This window comes from Anser anser (genome assembly GCF_964211835.1).
Source record: "Anser anser genome assembly, contig: HAP1_SCAFFOLD_425, whole genome shotgun sequence".
Classification (NCBI taxonomy): domain Eukaryota; kingdom Metazoa; phylum Chordata; class Aves; order Anseriformes; family Anatidae; genus Anser; species Anser anser.
In genome coordinates, this window is record NW_028153985.1 from 1 (window position 1) to 26676 (window position 26676).

At 68.1% G+C, this 26676-nt stretch overlaps 6 protein-coding genes across 8 annotated transcripts; 3 read left to right on the forward strand and 3 right to left on the reverse strand.

Annotated features, from left to right (window-relative positions):
- Nucleotides 1–1321: 1321 nt before the first annotated feature.
- Nucleotides 1322–2609, forward strand: LOC310891050 (integrin alpha-L-like). The gene is made up of 4 exons (XM_083853349.1): nt 1322–1471; nt 1914–2009; nt 2110–2220; nt 2342–2609. The coding sequence occupies exons 1-4, from the start codon at nt 1325–1327 to the stop codon at nt 2453–2455; spliced, it is 468 nt and encodes a 155-aa protein (XP_083709475.1). The 5' UTR covers nt 1322–1324; the 3' UTR covers nt 2456–2609.
- GDPD3 (glycerophosphodiester phosphodiesterase domain containing 3) lies at nt 2543–6421 on the reverse strand. Its single transcript, XM_083853345.1, has 11 exons — nt 6153–6421; nt 5454–5496; nt 5203–5338; nt 5057–5102; nt 4042–4160; nt 3860–3949; nt 3641–3774; nt 3283–3342; nt 3112–3163; nt 2636–2804; nt 2543–2595 (listed from the first exon to the last, which is right to left on the reverse strand). The coding sequence occupies exons 1-10, from the start codon at nt 6301–6303 to the stop codon at nt 2679–2681; spliced, it is 957 nt and encodes a 318-aa protein (XP_083709471.1). The 5' UTR covers nt 6304–6421; the 3' UTR covers nt 2543–2595; nt 2636–2678.
- Nucleotides 6422–6910: 489 nt separating this feature from the next.
- Nucleotides 6911–8749, reverse strand: BOLA2B (bolA family member 2B). The gene is made up of 3 exons (XM_083853350.1): nt 8594–8749; nt 7258–7355; nt 6911–7133 (listed from the first exon to the last, which is right to left on the reverse strand). Exons 1-3 carry the CDS (start codon nt 8663–8665, stop codon nt 7034–7036), a joined length of 270 nt encoding a protein of 89 aa, XP_083709476.1. The 5' UTR covers nt 8666–8749; the 3' UTR covers nt 6911–7033.
- Nucleotides 8750–8943: 194 nt separating this feature from the next.
- Nucleotides 8944–11232, forward strand: SLX1A (SLX1 homolog A, structure-specific endonuclease subunit). Of its 2 annotated transcripts, none has more exons than XM_083853348.1 (6): nt 8944–9174; nt 9251–9302; nt 9920–10264; nt 10355–10485; nt 10919–11015; nt 11101–11232. In XM_083853348.1, exons 1-6 carry the CDS (start codon nt 9017–9019, stop codon nt 11176–11178), a joined length of 861 nt encoding a protein of 286 aa, XP_083709474.1. In that variant the 5' UTR covers nt 8944–9016; the 3' UTR covers nt 11179–11232. The 2 variants fall into 2 exon arrangements, 1 of the variants encoding a protein (XP_083709474.1); XR_014577402.1 differs by having other exon boundaries at nt 8952–9174; nt 10929–11015.
- Nucleotides 11233–11937: 705 nt separating this feature from the next.
- On the reverse strand, nt 11938–19738 carry SGF29 (SAGA complex associated factor 29). Its single transcript, XM_083853344.1, has 9 exons — nt 19568–19738; nt 18731–18806; nt 18335–18407; nt 18165–18229; nt 15954–16083; nt 14731–14877; nt 14202–14237; nt 13186–13348; nt 11938–12987 (listed from the first exon to the last, which is right to left on the reverse strand). Exons 1-9 carry the CDS (start codon nt 19715–19717, stop codon nt 12871–12873), a joined length of 957 nt encoding a protein of 318 aa, XP_083709470.1. The 5' UTR covers nt 19718–19738; the 3' UTR covers nt 11938–12870.
- Nucleotides 19739–19795: 57 nt separating this feature from the next.
- On the forward strand, nt 19796–23115 carry LOC310891048 (uncharacterized protein). Of its 2 annotated transcripts, XM_083853346.1 has the most exons (4): nt 19796–20484; nt 20575–20674; nt 21711–21875; nt 22761–23115. In XM_083853346.1, the coding sequence occupies exons 1-4, from the start codon at nt 20035–20037 to the stop codon at nt 22952–22954; spliced, it is 909 nt and encodes a 302-aa protein (XP_083709472.1). In that variant the 5' UTR covers nt 19796–20034; the 3' UTR covers nt 22955–23115. The 2 variants fall into 2 exon arrangements, with proteins under 2 accessions (XP_083709472.1, XP_083709473.1); XM_083853347.1 differs by lacking the exon at nt 21711–21875.
- Nucleotides 23116–26676: the final 3561 nt, after the last annotated feature.

Below are 26676 nucleotides of genomic sequence, written 5' to 3' on the forward strand. Positions count from 1 at the left end.
GGTTATGGGGCTGGGGTATGGGGCTGGGTTATGGGGCTGGGTTGTGGGGTGGGGTTATGGGGTGGGGTTATGGGGTGGGGTTATGGGGCTGGGTTATGGGGCTGGGTTATGGGGTGGGGTTATGGGGTGGGGTTATGGGGTGGGGTTATGGGGTGGGGTTATGGGGCTGGGTTATGGGGTGGGGTTATGGGGTGGGGTTATGGGGCTGGGTTATGGGGTGGGGTTATGGGGCTGGGTTATGGGGCGGGGTTATGGGGTGGGGTTATGGGGCTGGGTTATGGGGTGGGGTTATGGGGCCGGGTTATGGGGCTGGGGCTGGGTTATGGGGCTGGGGTATGGGGCTGGGGTATGGGGCTGGGGTATGGGGTGGGGTTATGGGGTGGGGTTATGGGGTGGGGTTATGGGGCGGGGTTATGGGGTGGGGTTATGGGGTGGGGTTATGGGGCGGGGTTATGGGGTGGGGTTATGGGGTGGGGTTATGGGGTGGGGTTATGGGGTGGGGTTATGGGGCGGGGTTATGGGGTGGGGTTATGGGGTGGGGTTATGGGGTGGGGTTATGGGGTGGGGTTATGGGGCCGGGTTATGGGGTGGGGTTATGGGGCCGGGTTATGGGGCTGGGGCTGGGTTATGGGGCTGGGGTATGGGGCTGGGGTATGGGGCTGGGGTATGGGGTGGGGTTATGGGGTGGGGTTATGGGGTGGGGTTATGGGGCGGGGTTATGGGGTGGGGTTATGGGGTGGGGTTATGGGGTGGGGTTATGGGGTGGGGTTATGGGGCTGGGTTATGGGGTGGGGTTATGGGGTGGGGTTATGGGGTGGGGTTATGGGGTGGGGTTATGGGGTGGGGTTATGGGGTGGGGTTATGGGGCGGGGTTATGGGGCTGGGTTATGGGGTGGGGTTATGGGGTGGGGTTATGGGGCGGGGTTATGGGGTGGGGTTATGGGGTGGGGTTATGGGGTGGGGTTATGGGGTGGGGTTATGGGGCTGGGTTATGGGGTGGGGTTATGGGGTGGGGTTATGGGGTGGGGTTATGGGGTGGGGTTATGGGGTGGGGTTATGGGGCTGGGGTTATGGGGCGGGGTTATGGGGCTGGGGGTTATGGGGTGGGGTTATGGGGTGGGGTTATGGGGTGGGGTTATGGGGGGGGTTATGGGGTGGGGTTATGGGGTGGGGTTATGGGGCCGGGTTATGGGGCTGGGTTATAGGGCCGGGCTGTGAGGCAGGGTTATGGGGCTGGCACTGGGCTATGGGGCTGGGTTATGGGGCTGGGCTCTGGGGGTGGGTTATGGGGCAGGGCTATGGGGCAGGGCTATGGGGCAGGGCTATGGGGCAGGGCCCCCCCCTCACTCCTGCCCCCCCCCAGGCCTGCGCCTCCCCCCACCTCCTCCTCTTCCGCTGCCCCCTGGGGCCGCTGGGGGCCGGCGCCCGCGTCCTGCTGGAGGCCCAGGTGGGGCCCCCCCCCCGGATCCAGGTGAGGGGGCGGGGCTTGAGAGGGGGGCGGGGCTTGGGAGGGGGGCGGGGTTTGGAGAGGGGGCGGGCTTGGCGAGGGGGCGGGGCTTGGAGGGGGCGGGGCTTGGTGGGTGGGCGGGGCTTGAGAGGGGGCGGGGCTTGGAGAGGGGGCGGGGCACAACCAGGCAGCTGGGCATCAATGGGGGGCTGGTGGTGGGTGGGAATGGGGGCGTGGCTCCCGGGGGGCGTGGCCAGAAGGGGCGTGGCCACAAGGGGGCGTGGCTACAAGGGGGCGTGGCTACAAGGGGGGTGGGGGCATGACCCAAGAGCCGGGCACAAACAAGGGTGGAAGTAATCCAATAACGGGGGGGGGGGGTGTCCAAAAAGTGGGCGTGGCCCGAATTGCGAGGGGCGTGGCCACGTGGAGGGGGCCCTCCCTGCTAAGCCCCGCCCCCCCCCCCCAGGCCGCCGCCCGCCCCCGCCTCTGCTCCGGCCTCTGGTTCGCCTTCGACACCCGGCGCTTCGCCAGCACCCTGGGGCCCGAGTTCGCCTGGACGCAGGTTTTTGGGGAGGGGGGGGGCTGGAATATGGTGGGGGGGGGTCCTGGGGTGGGGAGGGGGTCCCCAATTTGACCTCCCCCCCCCCCCCGAAATCCCCCAGGGGGCCACGGAGGTGGAGCTGCTGCCGGTGCTGAACTTCACGCTGATCTACGCGGGCAGCGGCGTCGGGGGGCTGCTGCTGCTCATCCTCATCATCTTCGGCCTCGTCAAGGTGGGGGGGGGGAAGACGGTCACGTGACGGGCACGCGGCCCCGGGGGGGGCACGGTCACGTGATGGGGGTCACGTGATGGGGTCCTAACCCCGCCCCCCCCCCCCCTTCATTAACCCGCAGTGCGGCTTCTTCAAGCGCAGCTACCGGGAGCGGATGGAGGAGGGGGCGGAGCCTGACGGGGCGGAGCCCGAGGGGGCGGAGCCTAACGGGGCGGAGCCGCTGAAAGAGGCCTGAGCCCCGCCCCCTTGTGTGATAAGCCCCGCCCCTTTTCTGCGTTAAGCCCCGCCCAACGTTGGGTTAAAGAGGGGCCGGTTGGGTTGGGTCGGGTCTTTAATGGGTTGTAGTGGTTTGTACTGGTCTGTACTGGTTTGTACTGGTCTGTACTGGTTTGTAGTGGTCTGTACTGGTTTGTAGTGGTCTGTAGCGTTCCGTAGCGGTCTGTACTGGCCTGTACCGGTCAGGGCGGGGGGTGGGCGTCCAGGTACCGCCGCAGCCGCCCCGGGTAGTCGGTCATCACGCCGCTGGCGCCACGGGCGAAGGCGTCGGCGAAGTCGCGCTCCTCATTCAGCACCCACAGCACCACCTGGGGGGGGGGGCGTGGGAACACCCCAAAATCCCCCTAAATAGCCCCAAAACCCGCCCCCAAATCCCTCCGTCCCTCCCAACCCTCCCCAAAGCCCCCAAAATAACAAAAATCCCCCCCCAAAAGTCCCCCAAATCCCCCCCAAACCCTCCCGTATCGCCCCCAAATCCCCCACAAAACCCCCCAAATTTTCCCAAAATCCCCCCAAATCCCCCCAAATCCCCCCCAAATCCCCCCAAATTTTCCCAAAATCCCCCCAAACCCCCCCAAAACCCCCACCCCATGTCCTCGTGCCCCGCCCCCCCACCTGGATGTCGCGCTCCCGCAGGTGCTGCAGCAGCCCCTTGGTCACGATGAACCTGGGGGGGGGGTCCATGACGTCACCATACGACGTCACCGGGTGGGAATGACGTCATCGCGGATGACACGATGTCATCACGAGGGTTATGACGTCATAAGGGGGGGGGGGAGCACTCACTTGTCAGCCAGCAGGGCAAGCGCCTGCCCCAGGATTCCCTTGGGGACCGGGAAATACGTCCTGGGGGCGGGGAAGGGGAAATTTGGGGGGGGGTCCTGGGGGGTGGCACCGCGCTGCCAGACCCCCCGGGACCCCCCCCAAATCCCCCAAATCCCCCCGACCCCCCCCCAAATCCCCCAAATCCCCCCCAACCCCCCCCAAATCCCCCAAATCCCCGACATCCCCCGTCTGCTTCTATCCCCACCTCCCCCATCACCCCACAACCCCCCCAAAACCCCCCAAACCCCCCCCAACCCCACTAAATTTCCCCCAACCCCCCCCCAGATTTCCCCAAAACCCCGCAGATTTTCCCCAAAACCTGTTGATGATGCCGGGCAGGGGTCCCAGCAGCGCCGCCTCCCCCAGGGGCAGCAGCGGCAGCAGCCCCAGGTAGTGGAAGGCGAGCACCAGCAGCGCCCGGCGCGGCGAGAAGCCGTACGGCATCCCGGGGTGCTGGAAGAGGGCACGTGACGTCACCGCGAGGGTCGTGACGTCACAGGGAAGGCGCGTGACGTCACGCGGGGGGGCGTGGCCTCACCGCCGCCCGGCACTTGCGCAGGATGCGGTCGTCGAAGGAGGCCCAGAGGGTGATGGCGGCGCGGTCGTGGCGCCGCACCAGCTCCGCCACCTTCGGAGGGGGGGGGGGGGGAAGAAGGGGGCGTGGTTATGACGTCACCGGGCCCCGCCCCTTCTCGTTTGCATATGCAAATGAGGGCCCACCTGCTGGATGAGCTCGTCGTCGTCGTCCTTGATCTCGACGCTGACGGCCACGTGCGGGAAGCGGGCGAAGACCTCGTCCAGGCGCGGCATGCGGCGGTCGCGGCCCCGCGAGTAGCACCCTTGGGTGGGGGTAGGGGGGGGTTAATGGGGGGGCTGGGGGGGGAGGTCGGCCCTGAAACCCCCCTGCGTCACCCCCCCGAATCACCACCTGCCCCAAAACCGCACCAAAATCCCCCCAAATCCCCCCCAACATCACCCCCAAACCCCCCACTGGCCCCAATCCCGCTCCCAACCCCCCTGAAATCCCCCCAAAGTCACCCCAAATCTCCCCAGGGCCCCCCCAAACCTCCCCAAATTGCCCCTAAAGCCCCCTAAGACTTCCCCGAATTGCCCCTAATCCCTCCTCACCCCAAATCCCCTCCCAAACTCCCCCCGGATACCTCTAAACCCCCTCAAAATCACCCCAAATCCCCCCCAAGTCCTTCCCCACCCCAAATCCCACCCAAAATCCCCCCAGAACCCTCCCAAACCTCCCCAAATTCCTCCTAAATCCCCCCGAATCCCCCCAAACCCCCCCAAATCCCACCACAACATCCCCAGATCCCCCCTAAATCCCCCCAAATCCAGCCCCCAAATTCCCCCTATATTGCCCCAACCCCCCCAAATCCCCCCGAACCACCCCAAAAATCCCCCCCAAGCCCCCCCAAATCCCCCAAAACCTCCCCAAATCCCCCCAAATGCCCCGAATTCCCCCCAGCCCGACCCTAAATCCCCCCAAGTCACCCCAAATCCCCCCCAAATCCCCCCAAATCCCCCCAAATCCCCCCAGCCCCACCCTAAATCCCCCCAAGTCACCCCAAATCTCCCCCAAATCCCCCCAAATCCCCCCAAACCCCCCCAAATCCCCCCAAAACCCCCAAACGCACCATAAAACCCCCGAATTCTCCCCCCCAAAAAACCAAATTCTCCCCAAAACCCCCCCAATTCTCCCCCAAATCCCCCAGGACCGTCTCACCGGGCGCAAACGTCACCTCCAGCGTCTCCTTGTAGGGCGGCAGCTCCTGCGGACGCAGCCGGTTTTGGGCCGAAAACCCTCCGGAATCGGGTTCCCAAAGCCCGCTCTATTTTTGGGGCAAAACCCGGGGATTTCGGGGCTCCCACCTCGTAGGCCAGGTCCCGCAGGTCCCGGTCGAGGCCCGCCTGGCGCCGCAGCCCCCGGTCGTGGCTCAGCACCACGGCGCCGTCCCGCGTCCGCCGGCAGTCCAGCTCCAGCAGCTCCGCGCCCTGCGCCACCGCGCTGCGGGGGCGGGGCCGGGGTGGGCGTGGTCAGAGTGGGCGTGGCCCCGAGGGGGCGTGGCCCCGGGGGGCGTGGCCCGGGGGGGCGGGGCTAAGCGGGAGCCCCGCCTACTCACTTCTCGAAGGCCTCCATCGTGTTCTCCAGGCGCTCGCCGCAGCCTTATAAGGGGGTGGGCGGGGCGTCGGGGCCACGCCCCCAAGTCGAGGCCACGCCCCCACGTGTGAGGCCACGCCCCCAGGTCGAGGCCACGCCCCCAGGCGTGAGGCCACGCCCCCACGTGTGAGGCCACGCCCCCACGCGTGAGGCCACGCCCCCAGGCGTGAAGCCACGCCCCCACGTGTGAGGCCACGCCCCCACGTGTGAGACCACGCCCCCAGGTCGAGGCCACGCCCCCAGGTCGAGGCCACGCCCCCAGGCCGAGGCCACGCCCCCAGGCCGAGGCCACGCCCCCTCGCTCTTTGCCCCCCGCCCCTCCCGACCTTTCCCTCCCCCCACGCCCCCTCCCCACTTCCCCTCCCCCAAACCCCCCCAAAACCCCCCTCCCCCACCCCGCACCCCCTCCCCCCACCCCCCCGTTTCCCCCCAACCCCCCCAAAACCCCCTCCTTTTCCCCCAATCCCCCTCCCCTCTCCCCCTCCCCTTTCTCCTCCCCCACCCTCTCCCCCTCCCCACGCCCCTCCCCCACCCCCTCCCCATTTCCCCCCCCCAAAATCCCCCATTTCCTCAACCTTTTCCCCCGAATCCCCCACCCCCTCCCCTCCCCCCTCCCTCCCCCAGCCCCCTGCCCCTCCCCCCTCCCCCCCCCCCCCCTCACCCCCCCTGTGCGCCGCCGTCCTCGCCCCGAAGGCCGCCCGGGGCCGCTCGCGCTCCGCCCGCTCCCGCGCCCGCCACAGCCCCGCGGCCGCCGCCAGCCCCAGCCCCAGCCCCAGCCCCAGCCCCAGCAGGGGGGCGGCGGCGGCGGCCATCTTGGGTGGGGGAGGGGCGGGGGAAGGGGGCGCGAGGGGGGTGGGCGAGGGGAGCTCGTCGCCCCCTCTTCCTCCTCCGGCTGCCGGCTTCTCCGATCCCGGATTCCCGGTTCCGGGATTTGGCCCCGCCCCCTTTTGGCCCCGCCCCCTTTTTGCCCCGCCCCCTTTGGCCCCGCCCCCCTTTGGCCCCGCCCCCACCTGTACAGGTGCCCCTCCCCCCACCCTGGAGCTCCCTCCCCCTCCCCCCAAGGAATAAGGGCAGGGGGCTTAATTGGGGGCGGGGCTTAATGGGGGAGGGGCTTAATTGGGGAGGGGGGTTCATCAGGGGAAGGGCTTAATTGGGGAGGAGATTAATAGTGGCTTAATTGGGGGATGGGTTTCATATGGGAGGGGCTTCATCAGGGGGCTTTAATCGGAGCAGGGGCTTAATTAGGGGAGTGGCTTAATTGGGGGAGGGGCTTAATTGGGGGAGGGGCTTCATTGGGGGAGGGGCTTCATTGGGGGAGGGGCTTCATTGGGGGAGGGGCTTCATTGGGAAGGACTTTAATTGGGGGGGCTTAATTGCGGGAGGAGCCTAATTGGGGTGGGCTTCAATTAGGAGAGGAGCTTAATTAGAAAAGAAGTTTAATCAGGGGAGGGGGGGGGCCGCAATGAAGGCCTCCTCTTGGGGGTGTTACGGGGGGGGGGAGGGGACGGCCAGGTGATGCAGGCGGTGGGGGAGGGGCTCCTCTCACTGCCCCCCCTCGGCCGCCCACTGCTCGGGGGTGAGCGTGCGCTGCTCCAGCGCGTGGATGCGGCCCAGCTCCGCCGCCAGCGCCTCGTTCACCAGCCTGGAACGCAAAACGGGGTGGGGGGGGGGGGGGAAGTCAGCCCCCCCAAAAAAAAACGCCCCCAAACCCCCAGGAAACGCCCCCAAACCCAACCCCCCCCCCCCCCCCCGCGCCGAGCTCCTACCGGTGCCGCTGCAGCAGCCCCTTGCCGCGGAAGGCGGCCGCCACCACCAGCACGCGGAAGCTGGCGGCGCAGCGGGCAGCCGTGGTGTCCTCCACCTCCTGCGGGGGCAAACGGGGGCTCAGGGGGGGCTGGGGGGGGCCTAACGAGGCCTAATTAGGCCTAATTAGGCCTCGTTAGGCCCAGAGAGGTCAATTAAAGCCTAATGAGGCCTACTGAGGTCTGCAGAGATCTACTGCGGGCTCCTGAAGCCTTCTGAGGCCTATTAAGGTCTACAAAGGCCTAATAAGGCCTGGGGTGGCCTAATGAGGCCTAACGAGGTCCATACAGGCTAATTAAAGCCTACCGAGGCCTAAGGAGATCTGTAGAGGCCTACTGCTGCCTACTGAAGCCTTCTCAGGCCCTATTACGGTCCCCTAAGGCCTAGCGCGGCCCTACTGAAGCCCACTGAGAGCTGTAGAGACCTACTGAGGACTCCCAAGGCCTGTAGAGACCTACCAAGGTCCGTAGAGGCCTACCAAGCTCCGCAGAGGCCTACCAAGGTCCGTAGAGGCCTACCAAGGTCCGTAGAGGCCTACCAAGGTCCGTAGAGGCCTACCAAGGTCCGTAGAGGCCTACCAAGGTCCGTAGAGGCCTACCAAGGTCCGCAGAGGCCTACCAAGGTCCGCAGAGGCCTACCAAGGTCCGCAGAGGCCTACCAAGGTCCGTAGAGGCCTACCAAGCTCCGCAGAGGCCTACCAAGCTCCGCAGAGGCCTACCAAGGTCTACAGAAGCCTACTGAGACCTGTAGAGACCTACTAAGGTCTGTAGAGCCCTGCTGAAGCCTACTGGGGCTTGTGAAGGCCTGCAGAGACCGACTGCACACTACTGAGGCCCCCTGAGACCTACTAAGGTCTACAGAGACCTACTGAAGCCTACCGAGACCTATGAAGGCCTCCTAAAGCCTTGTGGAGCCTGCTAAGGCCTGTAGAGACCCACTGAGACCTACAGAGACCCACGGAGGCCTCCTGAGGCCTAAGGAAGCCTACTGAGGCCTATTAAGGTCTCCTGAGGCCTACACTGCAGCCCAGTGAGGCCTATTAAGGCCCAGCGCGGCCTCCTACGACCTATTAAAGCCGACTGAGGCCCTGCAGAGACCCACTGAGCCCTTCTGAGGGCCTGCTAAGGCCTATAGAGACCAACTGCGGCCTAGTGAGGGCGATTAAGGCCCAGCGCGGCCTCCTACGACCTATTAAAGCCTCCATTAAGGCCCTATAGAGGTCTACCGAGGCCTACTAAGGCCTATTAAGCCCCACAGAGACCTATTAAAGCCTAATGAAGCCCCCCGGTCCCCGCCCACCACGTGCTCTGCTCCCAGCTCCCGCCGCAGCCGCTCCCGCAGCGCCTCCGCGCTCAGCTCCGGCTCCGCCATGGCCCCGGAAAGGCCCGGCCGGGCGGCAGCCAATGGGGAGGAGGCGGTGGGAGGGCGGCGGCCAATCAGAGGGCGGGGGAGAGGCGGAAGGGGCGGGGCGAGGAGCGGTCGCGTAGCAACGGGGGAAGGGGGCGGAAGTGGAAGGGGGTTGCTTAGCAACGGGGCGGGGGGGCGGGAGCGGCGCGGCGCGGGGGCCTGTGGGAGGCGTGGCGGAAGTGGGGGACGGCGCTGGGCAACGGGGGAGCGCGGCGGAAGTGGGGGGCGGTCGCTTAGCAACGGGGCTGCGGACCGGAAGCGGAAGCGGGGTGGCGGAGCCGCGGGCCGTGGGGGGGGGGGAGCAGCGTGGCGGCGATGTCGCTGCGGGCCGTGTACCTGCTGCGCTCGGCCGCCCCCGGGGCCCGCGGCGGGGCCTACGTCGGCTTCAGCCTGGACCCGGAGCGGCGGCTGCGGCAGCACAACGCGGGGCGGCGGCACGGCGGGGCCTGGAGGACGAGCGGCCGCGGGCCCTGGTGAGGGGGGGTGGGGGGGGAGGAGGGGGGAGGGGGGAAGGGAGGGGAGGGGGAGGCGCTGACGTCACTTCCGCAGGGAGATGGAGCTCTACGTGCACGGCTTCCCGTCCGACGTGGCGGCGCTGAGGGTGAGGACGCGCCCCACTTTTCCCGTGCCCCCGCCCCGCTTTGTGTCCTGGACGCGCCCCCCGGCGTAAAGCCCCGCCCCCTTGGGTCGTCCGGCTCCTAGACCCCGCCCCCAATACCCTGACCACGCCCCCCAGCTCTTGGCCACGCCCCCGATGTCCAGGCTCCACCCACTTCCCCTGAGCCCGCCCATTTCTGGACCACGGCCCCCAAAGTCCTGGCTCTGCCCCCAACTCCTGGCCCCGCCCCCAAGAACCAGGCCCCTCCCCCAGCCCCTGGCCCCGCCCCTTTCCTTAACCACGCCCCCTCCATACCTGACCCCACCCCTCTCTTATCTCTGCCCACAAACCCCTGGCCCCGCCCCAATGCCCTGACCCCACCCCAAAATCCCTGGCCACGCCCCCAACGCCCTGATCCCACCCCCCAACATCCCTGACCCCCACCCCCAAAAGCCCTAACCCCACCCCAAAATCCCTGCCCCTGCCCCCCAAAGCCCTCATCCCACCCCCAAAGCCCTCATCCCACCCCCAAATGCCCTGACCCCGCCCCCAAAGCCCTGGCCCCGCCCCTTACGCCCTGGCCCCGCCCCTTACGCCGTGTCCCTGCCCCCCCCCCGCAGTTCGAGTGGGCGTGGCAGCACCCCTCGGCCTCCCGCCGCCTCCCCGGCGTGTCGCCGCGCCGCCGCCGCCGCGAGCGGCCCATCGCCTTCGCCCTGCGGCTGCTGCCCCGCCTCCTGCGCGCCCCCCCCTGGAGCCGCCTCCCCCTGCGCCTCCGCTGGCTCCGCCCCCCACCCGGCCCCGCCCCCGGCCCCGCCCCGCCCTCGCACGTCGTCGTCGAGGTGGACCCGCGTGGGCCGAGGCCACGCCCCCCGAGGAGGAAGGCCACGCCCCCCGCCGGTTTGGCCACGCCCCCCGCCGCCTTGGCTCCGCCCCCTCCCTGCAGCCTCTGCGGGCTGCCCTGCGAGGTAAGGAGGCGGGGGCGGGGCTTGGGTGGCTCGAGGCTCCGCCCCCCTGAGCCTGGCCCCGCCCCCTGAGCCTGGCCCCGCCCCCCCCAGGGCCCTGACTCCGCCCCCCTGCGCTGCCCGCGGCCCGGCTGCCCGGCGGTGACGCACGCCCTGTGCCTGGCGCCGCGCTTCCTGCGCGCGGAGCCCCGCGAGCTGCTGCCCCTGCGCGGGGCCTGCCCCGGGTGAGTCGCCGCGGCCAGGGGGCGGTTGTGGCGGCGACGGGGTCGTTGTCGCGGCGACGGGGTCGTTGTCGCGGCGACGGGGTGGTTGCCGAGGCGATGGGGTGGTTGCTAGGGGCGGTTGCTAGGGCCAGGCCCGGTTGCTAGGGGCAGGCTTCAGCCCATCTGCTAGGCCGCACCGCTGTTGCTATGGCGGCGTTGCTAGGGGGCGTGGCCAGTTGCTAGGGGGCGTGGCCAGTTGCTAGGGGTTGGTCTGGTTGCCGGGGGCGGGGCCTGTTGCCAGGGGAGGAGCCAGTTGCTAGGGGCAGGCTTCACCCCACCCGCTGTTACTAGGGGAGCGTTGCTAGGGGGCTGCCGGGCAGGGGGCGGGGCCTGTTGCCGGGGGGCGGGGCCTGTTGCCGGGGGGCGGCCCGTTGACCCGGCAACCGCTGAGCAGCTGCCAGCAGGACGTGCTGTGGGGGGAGCTGATTCGCCACTACCACGGTTACCATGACGACGAGGAGGAGGAGGCGGGGCTGGAGGACCCCGAGCTGGTGAGCCACGCCCCTCCCCCCGGCCACGCCCACTTCTCTGTGCCACGCCCACCCATGACGTCATCGGCTCCCCCCTCCCCTGCAGGGTCACTGGGCGGACGAGCTGCGGCTGCGCCAGGGGGCGGGGCCTGCCCGAGGCTCCGCCCCTTCCGGTGCATCTTAATTATTCTTAATAAAGGCGGGGGGCGGGGCCTGCTCTGGCCCCGCCCCCACAGGTCTGGGGGCTTCAGAGGTCAATTGTGGGGCCGGGGGGGGGGCGTATGGGGTCTGATGCGCTTCCGAGGGCCGCAGGATCCCCCAAATTGACCGTAAATTGCCCCAAAACCACCCCAAAAAGGACTCGGGACACTCCAAATTATCCCAAACCACCCCAAAACCAGCCCTAAAGCTCCCCAAACCAGCCCCAAAACACTTCTAAAGCCCCCCAATCATCCCCAAAACCCCCAAACCCTCCTAAAAACCCCCAAACCAACCCCAAAGCCCCCCAAACCAACCCCAAACCCTCCTAAAAACCCCCAAAACACCTCCCAAAACCCCCAAACCCCCCCCAAAAACACCCCCAAAGACCCCAAATCACCCCAGAAACACCCAAAACACCCCTAAAGCCTCCTCAGCCACCCCCAAACCATCCTAAAAACCCCAGAAACACCCCAAAAACACCTCCGAAGCCCCCAAGCTACCCCGAAAACACTCCCCAAAGCCCTCAAACCATCCTAAAAACACCCCTAAAGCCCCCAAAGCCCCTGAAATGCCCGAAAACCGCTCCAAAACCACCCCCCAAACCACCCCAATTCCATGAAGCCCCCCGCAACGCACCCCAAAACCCTCCCAGCCGTCCCAAATCCCCCTAAAATTCCCCCAAACTGCCCCAAATCGCGGCTGGGGGTCTCCCTCCACCCCCCCACGACGAGGCAATAACGGAGCTGGAGGCAGTGCGGGGCGTTCCCGCAGCATTTAATGGGGACGACCCCAAAACGGGGGTAAAAACTCCCAAAATGGCCCCAAAGGAAGTCCCAAAGTGAAAGCAAGACCCCCAAAACGGCCACAACGACCCCAAAATGGTGTTTAAGGGGTCCCAAAGTTGTCATCCATGGGGAAAACCCCCAGAATTGTGTCTTTGGGGTCCCCAAATGGTTGCTGAGGGGCCCCAAAATGGCTGCCAAGACCCCAAAATGGTCTCTGAGGGCCCCGAAATGCCCACTAAGGCCCCAAAAACAGCCACCAGGACCCCAAAACGTTGTCTGAGAGATCCCAAAGTGGTCACCCACGGGGGAAAATCCCAAAATAACTGCGGGGGGGTCCCCAAATCGTCACTGAAGGGCCCCAAAATGGCTGCCGGGGGGTCACAAAATGGCCGCCAAGACCCCAAAATGGTTTCTAAGGGCCTCGAAACGGCCGCTAAGACCCCAAAAATGGCCACCAGGACCCCAAAATGGTGTTTAAGGGGTCCCAAAGTGGTCGCCCATGGGGGGCGATCCCAAAATGGTTTCTGAAGGGTCCCCAAGTGGGGTCTGAGGGGCCCAAAAATGGCTGCCAGGGGGTCACAAAATGGCCGCCAAGACCCCAAAATGGTCTCTGACGGCCCTAAAATGGCCGCTAAGACCCCAAAACAGCCACCAAGACCCCAAAATGGCGTCTAAGGGGTCCCAAAGTTGTCATCCACGGGGAAAATCCCAAAACAGTTGCCGGGGGGGTCCCCAAATGGTCACTGCAGGGCCCTAAAACGGCCGCCAAGGCCCCAAAATGGTCTCCGAGGGCCCCAAAATGAGCACCAAGACCCCAAAAACGACCACCAGGACCCCCAAAATTTCCTCCACGACCCCAAAACCACCCCCCCCCCAAGCCCCCTTCCTCCTCACTTCTTCTTGGTCTCCTTGCAGGCCACCACGTAGCGCTGCGCCACGTTGAGGGGCGGCGAGTAGCCGTCGGCGTACGAGGTGTCCTCGAACAGCACCGAGTAGTCGTCCTGCGGCTGCGGGGGGGGGAATTTTGGGGTGAAAAACGGCAAATTTGGGGCCGGGGGAGGGCGGCATCCCCCCGCCGTAAGGACGAGGGCGCGGTGGGAGGCGGGTGGTGGGCGTAGGGCCAGCGCCCGGCGCTCCTTACGGAGCAGTGCCTCCGTGGGGGGGGGGGGATTTTGGGGTAAAAAAGGGCGAATGTGGGCACGGACCCGCTGCGGGGGCGCGTGGATGAGGGCGCGGTAGAAGCAGGTGGTCTGCGGGTACAGGGCCAGCACCAGCTGCTCCTTCTGGAACAGCGCCTCGGGGTCGGTCTCGGGGTTGGCCTTCCACTGCGGCAGCGGGATGATGCGGCGGCGGCTCAGCGTGTGGCGCCTGGGGGGAGTTTTGCGGGGTCAGGGGCGTTTTGGGGCCGACGGAGGGGATTTAGGGTCAACGGAGGGAGCTGGGGGTCAACGGAGGGGGTTTGGGGTCAACGGAGGGGGTTTGGGGTCAACGGAGGGGGTTTGGGGTCAACGGAGGGGGTTTGGGGTCAACGGAGGGGGTTTGGGGTCAACGGAGGGGGTTTGGGGTCAACGGAGGGGGTTTGGGGGCAACGGAGGGGGTTTGGGGTCAGGGAAAGGGGTTTGGGGTCAATGGAGGGGGTTTAGGGTGGGGGAGAAGGGATTGGGGTGAGGGAAAAGGGATTTGGGGTCGGGAGAGGATTTGGGGCCAATGAAAGGGATTTGGGTTCAATGGAGGGGATTTGGGGTTAGGGAAGGGGACTTAGGGTCAATGGAGGCGGATTTGGGGTCAATGGAGGGGATTTAGGGTCAACAGAGGGAGCTTGGGGTCAACGGAAAGGGATTTGGGGTCAATGGAGGGGGTTTGGGGTCAATGGAGGGGGTTTGGGGTCAATGGAGGGGGTTTGGGGTCAATGGAGGGGGTTTGGGGTGGGGGAGAAGGGTTTGGGATCGGGAGGATTTGGGGCCAGGGGAGAGGATTTGGGGCCAGGGGAGAGGATTTGGGGCCAGGGGAGAGGATTTGGGGCCAATGGAGGGGAATTTGGGGTCAATGGAGGGGAATTTGGGGTGGAAGAGAACAGATCTGGGTGAGGGAAAAGGGTTTAGGATGGGGAAAGGGGATTTGGGGTTGGGGAGTTTTTTGGGGTCAGAGAAGGGGATTGGGGGTCAGGGAAGGGGATTTGGGGTCAGGGAAGGGGATTTGGGGTCAGGGAAGGGGAACTCACTCCTTGCCCTCCTCGTCGATGTCGTCCACCTCATACCTGTGGGGGGTGAGGGCGCAAAACGGGGGCATGGAGGGGACTCAACTGGCCCCAAAAAGGCCCAAAACCAGCCCAAAGAGGACCCAAAACCACCCCAAGAGAGCCCCAAAAGTAGCCCCAAAACTGGCCCCAAATCCAGACCGGAGCAGCCCCAAAACCATCCCGAAAATCGCCCCAAAGGAACCCCAAAGCCCCAAAAGTCCCGAAGGACGCCACAACAAACCCCAAATATACCCGCAAAACTGCCCCAAAATATGCCCAAGTGCTCCTAAAAGACCCCAAAATCACCCCAAAACCACCCCCAAAACACTGAAATCCCCCAAACCACCCCATAAACCTCCCCAAACCCTCCCCGTAACCACCTCGGCACCCCAAAACACCGCCCCAAAACCCCCCTCAACCCCCCTGAACCGCCCCAAATCCCCTTGAAGAAAGCCCCCCAACCCCCCCCAAAAAACCCCAAAATCCCGGGAAACGGCCCCAAAACCCGCACTTGTTGGCGGCGTGGCTGTAGCTGACCACCTCGGCCAGGATCCACTGCTCGTCGCCGTCCACCGCCTTGACGCGCGCGGCCACCTTGTCCCCGGGCTTGGCCACGTAGTCCCCGGCCGCCGGGATGGCGCCGCACAGCGGGGGGGGCCTGCGGGGGGTGGGCGGGGCCTCGTGGGGGTGGGCGGGGCCTCGTGGGGGGCGGGCGGGGCCTCGTGGGGGGCGGGCGGGGCCTCGTGGGGGGCGGGGCCTAAGCGGGTGGGGTCTTGGGTGATGCTGTGGGTAGGGGAGGTGGAGATCAAAGCGGTGTCGCTTTAAGGGGCGGGGCTTGTGGTGGGCGTGGCCTCAGGGGGCGGGGCTTGGGGTGGGTGGGGTCCCGGGGGCGGAGCCTAAGGGGGCGGGGTCTGGGGGTGGGGGTGACGCTACATGGGGGGGTTAAAGGGGCGTGGCTTAAAGGGGCGGGACCTCAGGGGGCGGGGCTTAAGGTGGGTGTGGCCTATGGGGGTTGAGGGTTAAGTGGGCGGGGCTTGGGGTGGGTGGGGCCTTGGGGGCGGAGCCTAAGGGGGTGGGGTCCAGGGGGAACACAGATGATGCCATGGGTAGGGGAGGTGGAAATTAAAGGGGTGTGGCTTTAAGGGGCGGGGCCTAAGGGGGTGGGGTCGAGGGTGGGAGTGGCCCCAGGGGGTGGAGCCTCGAGTGGGTGGGGCCCAAGGGGGCGGAGCCCAAGGGGGTGGGGCCTAAGGGGGCGGGGCCTAAGGGGGGTTTGGGGGCAGGGCATTGGGGTGGGGATGTGGAAGGTGGCAGGGGGAGGGGGGGTTAAAGGGGTGTGGCTCGAAGGGGCGTGGCCTCGGGGGGTGTGGCCTCCGGTGGGCGGGGCCTCGGGTGTGGGCAGTCACGTGGGTGGGGCTTGGGGGCGGAGCCCGAGGGGCCGGGGGCGTGGAGCACCCCACGAATGGGTGGGGTTTAAAGGGGCGTGGTTCCTTTGGGGGCGGGGCTTAAGTGGGTGGGGGTCTTCGGTGGGCGTGGCCTTAGGGGTGTGGCCTCTGGGTGGGCGGGGCTTCGAGGTGGGCGGGGCTTCGAGGTGGGCGGGGCTTTAAGGAAGCACTGAGGTCTAGTGAATGCACTACTATGAAGCACATGAGGGAGGCGGAGCTTATCAGGGCGTGTCCCCACCGGGGGCGGGGCTTAGAGGGGCGTGTCCCCCGGTGGCCCCGCCCCCCCACTCACTTGTCCCCGGGCTTGCCGATCCAGAGGGGCAGCGTCATGGCCGACTGCTGCAGCAGCGTCATCAGCACCCCGCGGCGCATCGTCTTCCGCGGCGGCTCCGCGTCGCTGTAGATGCCGGCGATCTTGGCCGCTGGGGGGCGGGGCCAGAGTCAGGGGGGGCGGGGCTTAAAGGGGCGGGGCTTAAAGGGGCGGGGCTTAAAGGGGCGGGGCTTAAAGGGGCGGGGCTTAAAGGGGCGGGGGTTGGGGAACAGGGAAGGGTCGGGGGCGGTCTTGGGTGCTGGGGGCGGGGCCAGAGTCAGGGGCGGGGCTTAAAGGGGGCGGGGCTTAAAGGGGGCGGGGCTTAAAGGGGGCGGGGCTTAAAGGGGGCGGGGCTTAAAGGGGGCGGGGCTTAAAGGGGGCGGGGCTTAAAGGGGGCGGGGCTTAAAGGGGGCGGGGCTTAAAGGGGGCGGGGCTTAAAGGGGGCGGGGCTTAAAGGGGGCGGGGCTTAAAGGGGGCGGGGCTTAAAGGGGGCGGGGCTTAAAGGGGGCGGGGCTTAAAGGGGGCGGGGCTTAAAGGGGCGGGGCTTAAAGGGGCGGGGCTTAAAGGGGCGGGGCTTAAAGGGGCGGGGCTTAAAGGGGCGGGGCTTAAAGGGGCGGGGCTTAAAGGGGCGGGGCTTAAAGGGGCAGGTCAGGGGGTGGGGGGAGGGCGCGGGGGGGTGGGGGGGGTTGGAAGATTTTGGGGCATTTTGGGGCGGTTTCGGAGGGTTTGGGGGGCGAGGAGGATTGGGGGGGGTTTAAGTAGGATTTTGGGGCGTTTTGGGGGGATTTTAGGAGAGTTTAGGAAGGTTCGGGGGGAGTTTGGGGGGATTTGGGGGGATTTCGGGGAGTTCAGGAGGGTTTTTTGGGGGGGGACGGGGGAGTTTTGGGGTCGGTTTGGGGGATTTAGGAGCATTTTGCGGGGGGTTCGGGGGCGTTTCAGCGGGTTTCGGGGGCGTTCGGAGAATTTGGGGGGAATTTGGGGGGAATTAAGAAGGTTTTGGGGGCGTTTGCGGGAGTTTGCAGCTAGTTCCGGGGAGTCGGTAGGATTTCGGGGGCGTTTGGGGGGAATTTAAGAGTATTTTGGGGTGTTTGGGGGGGATACGGGGGGGATTTATGGGGATTTGGGGTGGGAGCGATAAAAATATAACGAAATATTGGGGCTTTAGGGAAGTTTGGGGGGGATTTGGGGGAGTTTGGGGGGATACAGGGAGAAATTTAAGGCCGAAAGGGGCTATAAAAGGGGATTAGGGCCGCTTAAAAGGACACAAAAATGATTTAAGGTGATAACAAAAAACTTAAAAAAAAAAAATTGGAGGGGTAGGAGTGGAAATTTAGGGCACTTTGGGACAACACCAGCAGCTTTTAGGGCAATTTGGGGGGAAATAAAGAGAATTTAAAACAAATTGGGGGGAATTTGGGGGGGGCCACTAAAAAATTTAAGCCCAAATAACGAGAACATGTGAAAAATTTGAAGCCGTATAAACGAAAAAAGAACATTTGGGGGAAACTGGGGCAGATTTGGGTGCGTTTGGGGGAGATTGGAGGAGATTTGAGGCAGATTTGGGGCTTTTAGGGCCACTTTGGGGTCTTTTAGGGCCGCCTGGGGGCTTTGGGATGCATTTTGGGGCAGTTTCCAAGTGTTTTGGGGTCTTCTGGATGAGTTTTCGGGGACTCGGGGGCCCTCTCCGAGCATTAAATGATTTAAAAAGCATGAAAAGGATTCCGGAGCTCTTTTTGGTACGTTTTGGGGAAAGTTTGCGACATTTCGGGCTCGTGACGATGATGGGACGCGTCCCGGGAAAACCCAGTTACGTTTTGGGCGCGTTTTGGGGGAATTTGGGCAGCGGGCGGCCACTCTGGGGAATTTCAGGGGATTTCGGCTCCGATTTGGGGGGGAACTTGGGGTTTTCTGCTGCGTGCCAGGGGATTCGGGGAGATTTGGGGGAAATTTGGGGGGATTTGGGGGTGGTGACGGCGTTTGGGGTGGTTTGGGGGGAATTTGAAGGGATTTGGGGTGGGATTTGGGGTGGGATTTAGCATCAGGTTTGGGAGGGATTGGGGGGGGATTTGGGGCAGTTTTGGGGGGATTTTGGGGCAGATTCGGGGGAATTTGGGGGTCAAATTGGGAGCAGTGGATGTGGGGGGATTTGGGGGTGGGATTTTGGGGCGAATTCAGGGGGTTTTGGGGCCGTACCAATGCGGCGCTCCTCCAGCAGCGACTTGATCTCGGCGATCTTGTCCAGCGCCTTCCGCAGGATGCTGGGGGGGGGGGAATTAACGGGGGGGGGGGGGGCAAACCCCAGCTGTTTTTGGGGCAAAAAAGGGCGGAATCGGGTCCGTGGGGTCCGTCCCCCCCCCCCTTACTTGCACTCGGCCTCAGCGTCCGCCTTGGCGGTGGTGTAGAGCCCCCGCAGCTTCGTGCGGTAATAGGGGGAGACTGGGGGGGGGGGCATGGTGTTAGGACCCCTCCCCCGGCCCCGAAACCGCCCCAAATCGCCCCAAAACCCTCCCGGCCCCAAACCCCGGCCGAATCGTCCCCAAAATAAACAACGAATTGCCCCAAAAGGGCCCCAACTCAAACCCCTGACCCCAAACCGCCCCCACACCCCCAAACCCTTCCCCTAAATCCCCCCCCAAGCCCCCCAAATCCCCTCAAACCACCCCAAGCCCCCCCCAAAACCACCTGAAGTCCCCCCAAAACCCCTCCCCCGGCCCCAAACCCCCCCCCAAATGACCCCAAAATCCCCCCCCAGCGCCGACTTTTGTTCTCCGTCTGCATCCTCTCGTGCGTCTTCTGGATGTTGACCAGGTTGTGCTCGCTGCGGGACCGCTCCTCCTGCGGGGCGGCACCCCAAAAACCCTCAGGACCCCCCCCCAAAGCACCTCAGGACCCCCCCGGGGCCCCCCAAATCCCCTCACGAGCCCCCCAACTCCCCCTAAGCCCCCCCAAACCCCACTGGAACCCCCCCAAGTCCCCTCAGGACTCCCTCAAGAACCCCCCCAGCCCCCCCCAGTGTCCCTCAGCACCCCCCAAACCCCCCAACCCTCCCCAGGAGCCCCCAGGGACCCCAAAGGACACCCCCAGGCCCCCCCCAAGCCCTCCCAGGACCCCTCAACACCCCCCAAATAGCCCCAGGACCCCCCAAACCCCCTCAGGACCCCCTCAGGACCCCCCATATAACCCCTGGACTCCCTCGAGCCCACTCAGGACCCCCGAAACTCTCTCAGGACCCCCCCAAATCCCCTCAGAACCCCTCAACCCCCCCCAGATCCCCCCAGGACCCCCCCAAGCTCCCCCAAGACGCCCCCGAATGCCCTCAGGACCCCCCGAGGGCCCCCTAAGACCCCCAAAGCCTCCCCAAACCCCCTCAGGATCCCCCCAACCCCCCCAGGACCCCCAAACCCCCCCAGGACCCCTCAAACCCCCTCGGGACCCTCCCGACCCCCTCAGACACCCCCCAGGTCCCCTCAGGAACCCCCAGACCCCCTCAGGCCCCCCCGAAGCCCCCTCAGGCCCCCCCCGGACGCCCCCAAACCCCCGCAGGACCCCCCCCAAACTCCCCCGGACCCCCTCCCAGGCCCCCCCAGCCCCGCTACCTGCGTCTGCTTGATGAGCTGGTGCAGCTCCCCGAGCAGCTCCGCGATGCGCGAGTCCGCCGAGACCAGCGCCATCTTGGGGGGGGCGGTGCGCATGCGCGGGGAGCGACCCCCCCCTCCCCCCGGGCGGTGCGCGCACACACTGCGCATGCGCGCGGGGCTTTCCTCACTCCTCCCCCTCCCTCTCAGGGAACCCCCTCCCGCCGTGCGCATGCGCTGCGCGCTCGTTTCCCCCCTCCCCCCCTCCCCTCAGGGATTCCCCTCCCGCTCGCTCCCCCCTCCCCTCAGGCCCTCCACGCACTGCGCATGCGCGCGGCGTTCCCCCGCTCCCCCTCCCGTCGGGGATTTCACATTGCGCATGCGCGCGTCCTTTCCCCCACTCCCCGTCTCCTCGGGGATTTCACACTGCGCATGCGCGCAGCGCTCTTCCCCCCACTCCCCCTCCCGTCGGGGATTTCACGCCGCGCATGCGCGCGGCGGTCCCCTCACCCCCTCTCCCCCCTCCCCTCCGGGAGTCCCCGGCACCGTGCGCATGCGCACACTCCTCCCTCCCCTCCCCCACAGCCCCTGCTCTCCCCCTGCGCACGCGCACCTCCCCCTCCTCACCCCCCCTCCCTCCCCGCGCATGCGCACCGCCCCCCCTCCTCGCAGGGCACGCCGGGGCTTGTAGTCCTCCCCTCCCCCTCCGAACCAGGCCCCCCGGGGCTTCCCCGCGGCCTCGGGACCGAAACCGGGAGCGGAACCGGGCCGGGGCCGGGCCCTTAAAGGCGGCGGGGCCGGGGCCGGGGCCGGGCGGCGCCATGGAGCCGGGGCGGGCGCTGCTGCTGCTGCTGCTGGCGGCGCTGGGCCGCGCCGGGCCCGGGCTGCGGCTGTGCCGGCGGCTGCTGGGCGAGAGCCGCGCGCTGCGGCGGAGCTACGTGAGCGTGGGGGGCGTGGTCACGTCGTGGACGTCACTCCAGGGGCGCGGCCTCACGTGACCACGCCCCCCCCCCTCGCTTCCTTTTAAGGCCGCCGAGCGCCTGCACGGGGCCCGCCTGCACCTGGCCCCGCCCCCCGGGCACCCCGCTGCTCGTCAGCATCGCGGCCAGGGATTGGCTGGCGCTCAGCGTGAGGGGCGGGGCTTCGGCGGGGTGGGCGGGGCTTAAGCGGGGAGGGGCGGGGCTTAAGCGGGAGGGGGCGGGGCCTGGGGAGGGGGCAGGGCCTGGGGCTGGGGGCGGGGGAGGGGCTGGGGTCGCTGTGGGGCAGGGGGGGTCCCTATGGGGTGGGGGGAGGGGGGTCTGTGGGGCATTTGGGGTCCCTATGGGGCATTTGGGGTCCCTATGGGGCAGGGGGGGTCCCTATGGGGCGGGGGGAGGGGTCCCTATGGGGCATTTGGGGTCCCTATGGGGCATTTGGGGTCCCTATGGGGCATTTGGGTCCCTATGGGGCATTTGGGGTCCCTATGGGGCAGGGGGGGTCCTTATGGGGCAGGGGGAGGGGGGCCTATGGGGCATTTGGGGTCCCTATGGGGCAGGGGGGGTCCCTATGGGGCATTTGGGGTCCCTATGGGGCAGGGGGGTCCCTATGGGGCCCTACGGGGCACCGGGGGGGTTCTATGGGGCCACAGGGGCTCGCTGTGGGGCACGGGGGGGTCCCTGTGGGGCAGAACCACGGGGCTGAGACCCCTATGGGGCAGGGGGGGCTCTCTGTGGGTCCCTACGGGGCACCGGGGGGGCTCTATGGGGTCCCAGGGGCTCGCTGCGGGGCTGGGGGGGCTCTCTAGGGGTCGCTATGGGGCAGGGCGGGGGGGTCTGGGGTCCCCTATGGGGCATTTGGGGTCCCTATGGGGCAGTGGGGGTCCCTATGGGGCAGGGGGAGGGGGGCCTATGGGGCATTTGGGGTCTCTATGGGGCATTTGGGGTCTCTATGGGGCATTTGGGGTCCCTATGGGGCAGGGGGGGTCCATAAGGGGCAGGGGGGCTCTCTATGGGTCCCTACGGGGCACCGGGGGGGCTCTATGGGTCCCAGGGGCTCGCTGTGGGGCTCGGGGGCTCTCTAGGGGTCGCTATGGGGCAGGGGCTGTGGTTATGGGGCGCGGGGGGGGGTCGCTATGGGGCCGGCAGCCCTGACCCACCCCCCCCCCCCCCGTTGTGCCCCCCCCCAGGCCCCGCAGCGCCTGGAGGCCCTGGGGCGCCGCCTGCCCCTGCTGCGGGGGGGCCTGGGGGCGCTGGGCCGGGGCGAGGGGGCGGCCGGGCGGCCCGACGTGGGGCAGCGGGCGCGGGACCTGGGCTGGGACCTGCGGGACCTCGGCCGGCACCTGGGGGCGCAGGTGGGGGCGGGGGGGGGGGGCTGTGGGGTGGGGGGGGGGGCTGGGAGGATACGGGGGGAGACGTGGGGCTGGGGGGTGGTGTGGGGCTGGGGGTGGGGGGAGGTGTGGGGCTGGGGGAGCTTGGGGGGGCTATGGGGGAGATGGGGGGCAGGGGGGGAGGTGTGGGGGGGCTATGGGGGGAGATGGGGGGCAGGGGGGGAGGTGTGGGGGGGCTATGGGGGGAGATGGGGGCAGGGGGGAGACGTGGGGCTGGGGGAGCTGGGGGGGGCTATGGGGGGAGATGGGGGGCAGGGGGGAGGTGTGGGGGGGCTATGGGGGAGATGGGGGGCAGGGGGGGAGGTGGGGGGCTGGGGGTGGGGGGGCTATGGGGGGAGATGGGGGGCAGGGGGGAGGTGTGGGGCAGGAGGGGGCTATGGGGGGAGATGGGGGGCAGGGGGGGAGGTGTGGGGCTGGGGGGGGCTATGGGGGGAGATGGGGGGAGATGGGGGGCAGGGGGGAGGTGGGGGGCTGGGGGGGGCTATGGGGGAGATGGGGGGCAGGGGGGGGAGGTGTGGGGGGCTATGGGGGAGATGGGGGGCAGGGGGGAGGTGTGGGGCTGGGGGGGAGGTGTGGGGCTGGGGAGCTGGGGGGGGCTATGGGGGGAGATGGGGGGCAGGGGGGGAGGTGTGGGGCTGGGGGGGGGCTATGGGGCAGGGGAGCTGTGGGGTGGGGGGGATGCTGTGGGGTGCCTCAGGGGGGGATCTGTGGGGCGGGGGGGGGGCACGGGGGGTCTGTGGGGCAGGACCCCAGGATCTATGGGGCAGGAGCCCCCAGCAGCCCCCCAGCCCCCCCCCCGGGTCCCCACCCCGCACCTGACCCCCCCCCCTTTTCTCCCCCCCCCCCCAGCTGGGCGCCCCCCCCCCGGGCCCCCCCCGGCCCCCCCCGCCCCCCGGCGGCCGCCCCCCGGCGAATGGGGCCGGCGGCGCGAGGCCTTCGCGCTGCTGCGGGCGACGGAGCTGTTCCTGCTGCGCGCCCTGCGCGACCTCGCGCTGCTGCGGGGGCCCCCCGGGAGCCCCCCGGGACCCCCCCGGCTTCGTTAGCGCCCGGCCCTAACGAGGGCGGCGCTGGGGGGGGGGACGGGGGCAATAAAAGCGAGCGAGAGGAGACATCGAGTCGTGGGTCGGGGCTGCCCCACGCGGGGGGGGCTCCTGGGGCCCTGCCCCACGCGTTTGGGGCCCACTCGTCCCTGCCCCACACATTTGGGCCCTGTGTGTCCCCACCCCGTGTCCCCGCCCCCCATTTCAGCCCCACACATCCCAGCCCCACACATTGGGGTCCTGCAGCCCTGCCCCACACATTTGGGCCCCCCGCGTCCCCCCCCCGCGCCCCCGCCCCCATCTCAGCCCCGCGCCTCGGGGCCCCGCGGACTCAAGATGGCGGCGGCGGCGCCGTCTCCGTGGCAACGCGGCCCCCCCCCTTCCCGCGCACGGGAGCGGCGCGGGTCACGTGCCCTCCGGCGGTCACGTGCCGCCGCGGTCACGTGACGGAGCCGCTCCCTGCAGCGATGGCGGAGCCGGCACGGGCCGGGGTGGCGGTGAGCGGGGGGGGCCGGGCCCACAGCGCCCCACAGCGAGCCCCATAGCGCCCCATAACCTGCCCCATAGCGCCCCATAGCGCCCCACAGCGCCCCACAGCGCCCCATAGCGCCCCACAGCGCCCCACAGCGCCCCACAGCGCCCATAGCGCCCCATAGCGCCCCATAGCGCCCCATAACCCGCCCCATAGCGCCCCACAGCGCCCCATAGCGCCCCATAGGGCCCCATAGGGCCCCATAGCGCCCCACAGCCTGCCCCATAGGGCCCCATAACCCGCCCCATAGCGCCCCATAGCGCCCCATAGGGCCCCATAGCGCCCCATAGGTCCCCATAGTGCCCCATAGCGCCCCATAGCGCCCCATAACCCACCCCATAGCGCCCCACAGCGCCCCATAGCGCCCCATAGGGCCCCATAACCGCCCCATAGCGCCCCACAGCGCCCCATAGGGCCCCATAGCGCCCCATAGGTCCCCATAGGGCCCCATAGAGCCCCATAGTGCCCCATAGCGCCCCATAGCGCCCCATAACCCACCCCATAGCGCCCACAGCGCCCCATAGCGCCCCATAGGGCCCCATAAACCCGCCCCATAGCGCCCCATAGCGCCCCATAGGGCCCCATAGCGCCCCAGCCCTGCCCCATAGCTGCCCCATAGCGCCCCATAGGGCCCCATAGCGCCCCACAGCGCCCCACAGCGCCCCATAGCGCCCCATAGCGCCCCACAGCGCCCCACAGCGCCCCATAGCGCCCCACAGCGCCCCACAGCGCCCCACAGCGCCCCATAGCGCCCCATAGCGCCCCATAGCGCCCCATAACCCGCCCCATAGCGCCCCACAGCGCCCATAGCGCCCCATAGGGCCCCATAGGGCCCCATAGCGCCCCACAGCGCCCCATAACCCCGCCCCACAGCGCCCCATAGCGCCCCATAGGGCCCCATAGCGCCCCACAGCCTGCCCCATAGGGCCCCATAACCCGCCCCATAGCGCCCCATAGCGCCCCATAGGGCCCCATAGCGCCCCATAGGTCCCCATAGTGCCCCATAGCGCCCCATAGCGCCCCATAACCCACCCCATAGCGCCCCACAGCGCCCCATAGCGCCCCATAGGGCCCCATAACCCGCCCCATAGCGCCCCACAGCGCCCCATAGGGCCCATAGCGCCCCATAGGTCCCCATAGGGCCCCATAGAGCCCCATAGTGCCCCATAGCGCCCCATAGCGCCCCATAACCCACCCCATAGCGCCCCACAGCGCCCCATAGCGCCCCATAGGGCCCCATAACCCGCCCCATAGCGCCCCATAGCGCCCCATAGGGCCCCATAGCGCCCCAGCCCTGCCCCATAGCTGCCCCATAGCGCCCCATAGGGCCCCATAGCGCCCCACAGCGCCCCACAGCGCCCCATAGCGCCCCATAGCGCCCCACAGCGCCCCACAGCGCCCCATAGCGCCCCACAGCGCCCCACAGCGCCCCACAGCGCCCCATAGCGCCCCATAGCGCCCCATAGCGCCCCATAACCCGCCCCATAGCGCCCCACAGCGCCCCATAGCGCCCCATAGGGCCCCATAGGGCCCCATAGCGCCCCACAGCGCCCCATAACCCGCCCCACAGCGCCCCATAGCGCCCCATAGGGCCCCATAGCGCCCCACAGCCTGCCCCATAGGGCCCCATAACCCGCCCCATAGCGCCCCATAGCGCCCCATAGGGCCCCATAGCGCCCCATAGGTCCCCATAGTGCCCCATAGCGCCCCATAGCGCCCCATAACCCACCCCATAGCGCCCCACAGCGCCCCATAGCGCCCCATAGGGCCCCATAACCCGCCCCATAGCGCCCCACAGCGCCCCATAGGGCCCCATAGCGCCCCATAGGTCCCCATAGGGCCCCATAGAGCCCCATAGTGCCCCATAGCGCCCCATAGCGCCCCATAACCCACCCCATAGCGCCCCACAGCGCCCCATAGCGCCCCATAGGGCCCCATAACCCGCCCCATAGCGCCCCATAGCGCCCCATAGGGCCCCATAGCGCCCCAGCCCTGCCCCATAGCTGCCCCATAGCGCCCCATAGGGCCCCATAGCGCCCCACAGCGCCCCACAGCGCCCCATAGGGCCCCATAGCGCCCCACAGCGCCCCACAGCGCCCCATAGGGCCCCATAGCACCCCAGCCCTGCCCCATAGCTGCCCCATAGCGCCCCATAGGGCCCCATAGCGCCCCATAGCACCCCACAGCGCCCCACAGCGCCCCATAGGGCCCCATAGCGCCCCATAGCGCCCCACAGCGCCCCACAGCCTGCCCCACAGCACCCCACAGCGCCCCATAGGGCCCCATAACCCGCCCCATACCGTCCCACAGCGCCCCACAGCGCCCCATAGCGCCCCATAGCGCCCCATAGGGCCCCATAGCGCCCCACAGCGCCCCAGCCCTGCCCCATAGCGCCCCATAGAGCCCCTTAACCTGCCCCATAGCCCGCCCCACACCCAGCCCCATACCTGCCCCATAGCCCACCGCTCAGCCTGCCCCATAGCCACCCACAGCGCCCCACAGCCTGCCCCATAGAGCCCCTTAACCTGCCCCATAGCCTGCCCCATACCCGCCCCACAGCCTGCCCCATAGCCACCCATAACCTGCCCCATAGCGCCCCAGCCCTGCCCCATAGCCCCCCATAGCCAGCCCCATAGGGCCCCATAGCGCCCCATAGCCACCCATAACCCGCCCCATAGCGCCCCACAGCGAGCCCCACAGCGCCCCAGCCCTGCCCCATAGCGCCCATACAGCCCCTTAGCCTGCCCCATAGCCCGCCCCACACCCAGCCCCATACCCGCCCCATAGCCCACCGCTCAGCCTGCCCCATAGCCACCCACAGCGCCCCACAGCCTGCCCCATAGCGCCCCATAGAGCCCCTTAACCTGCCCCATAGCCTGCCCCACACCCAGCCCCACACCTGCCCCATAGCCCACCCCGCAGCCTGCCCCATAGCCACCCATAACCCGCCCCACAGAGCCCCACACCCAGCCCCACAGCGCCCGAGCCCTGCCCATAGCCCGCCCCACACCCAGCCCCACACCCGCCCCATAGCCCGCCCCACACTGCCCCCCCACACAGATGAGGATCCCCCGGAGCCGCCCCTGGCCGAGCGCTGCCGGAACGACGCCGCCTTCTGGTGAGCCCCGCGCGCGTGCCCCACACTTGGGGGGCAGCCCCACACTTGGGGGGCAGCCCCACGCTCGGGGGGCAG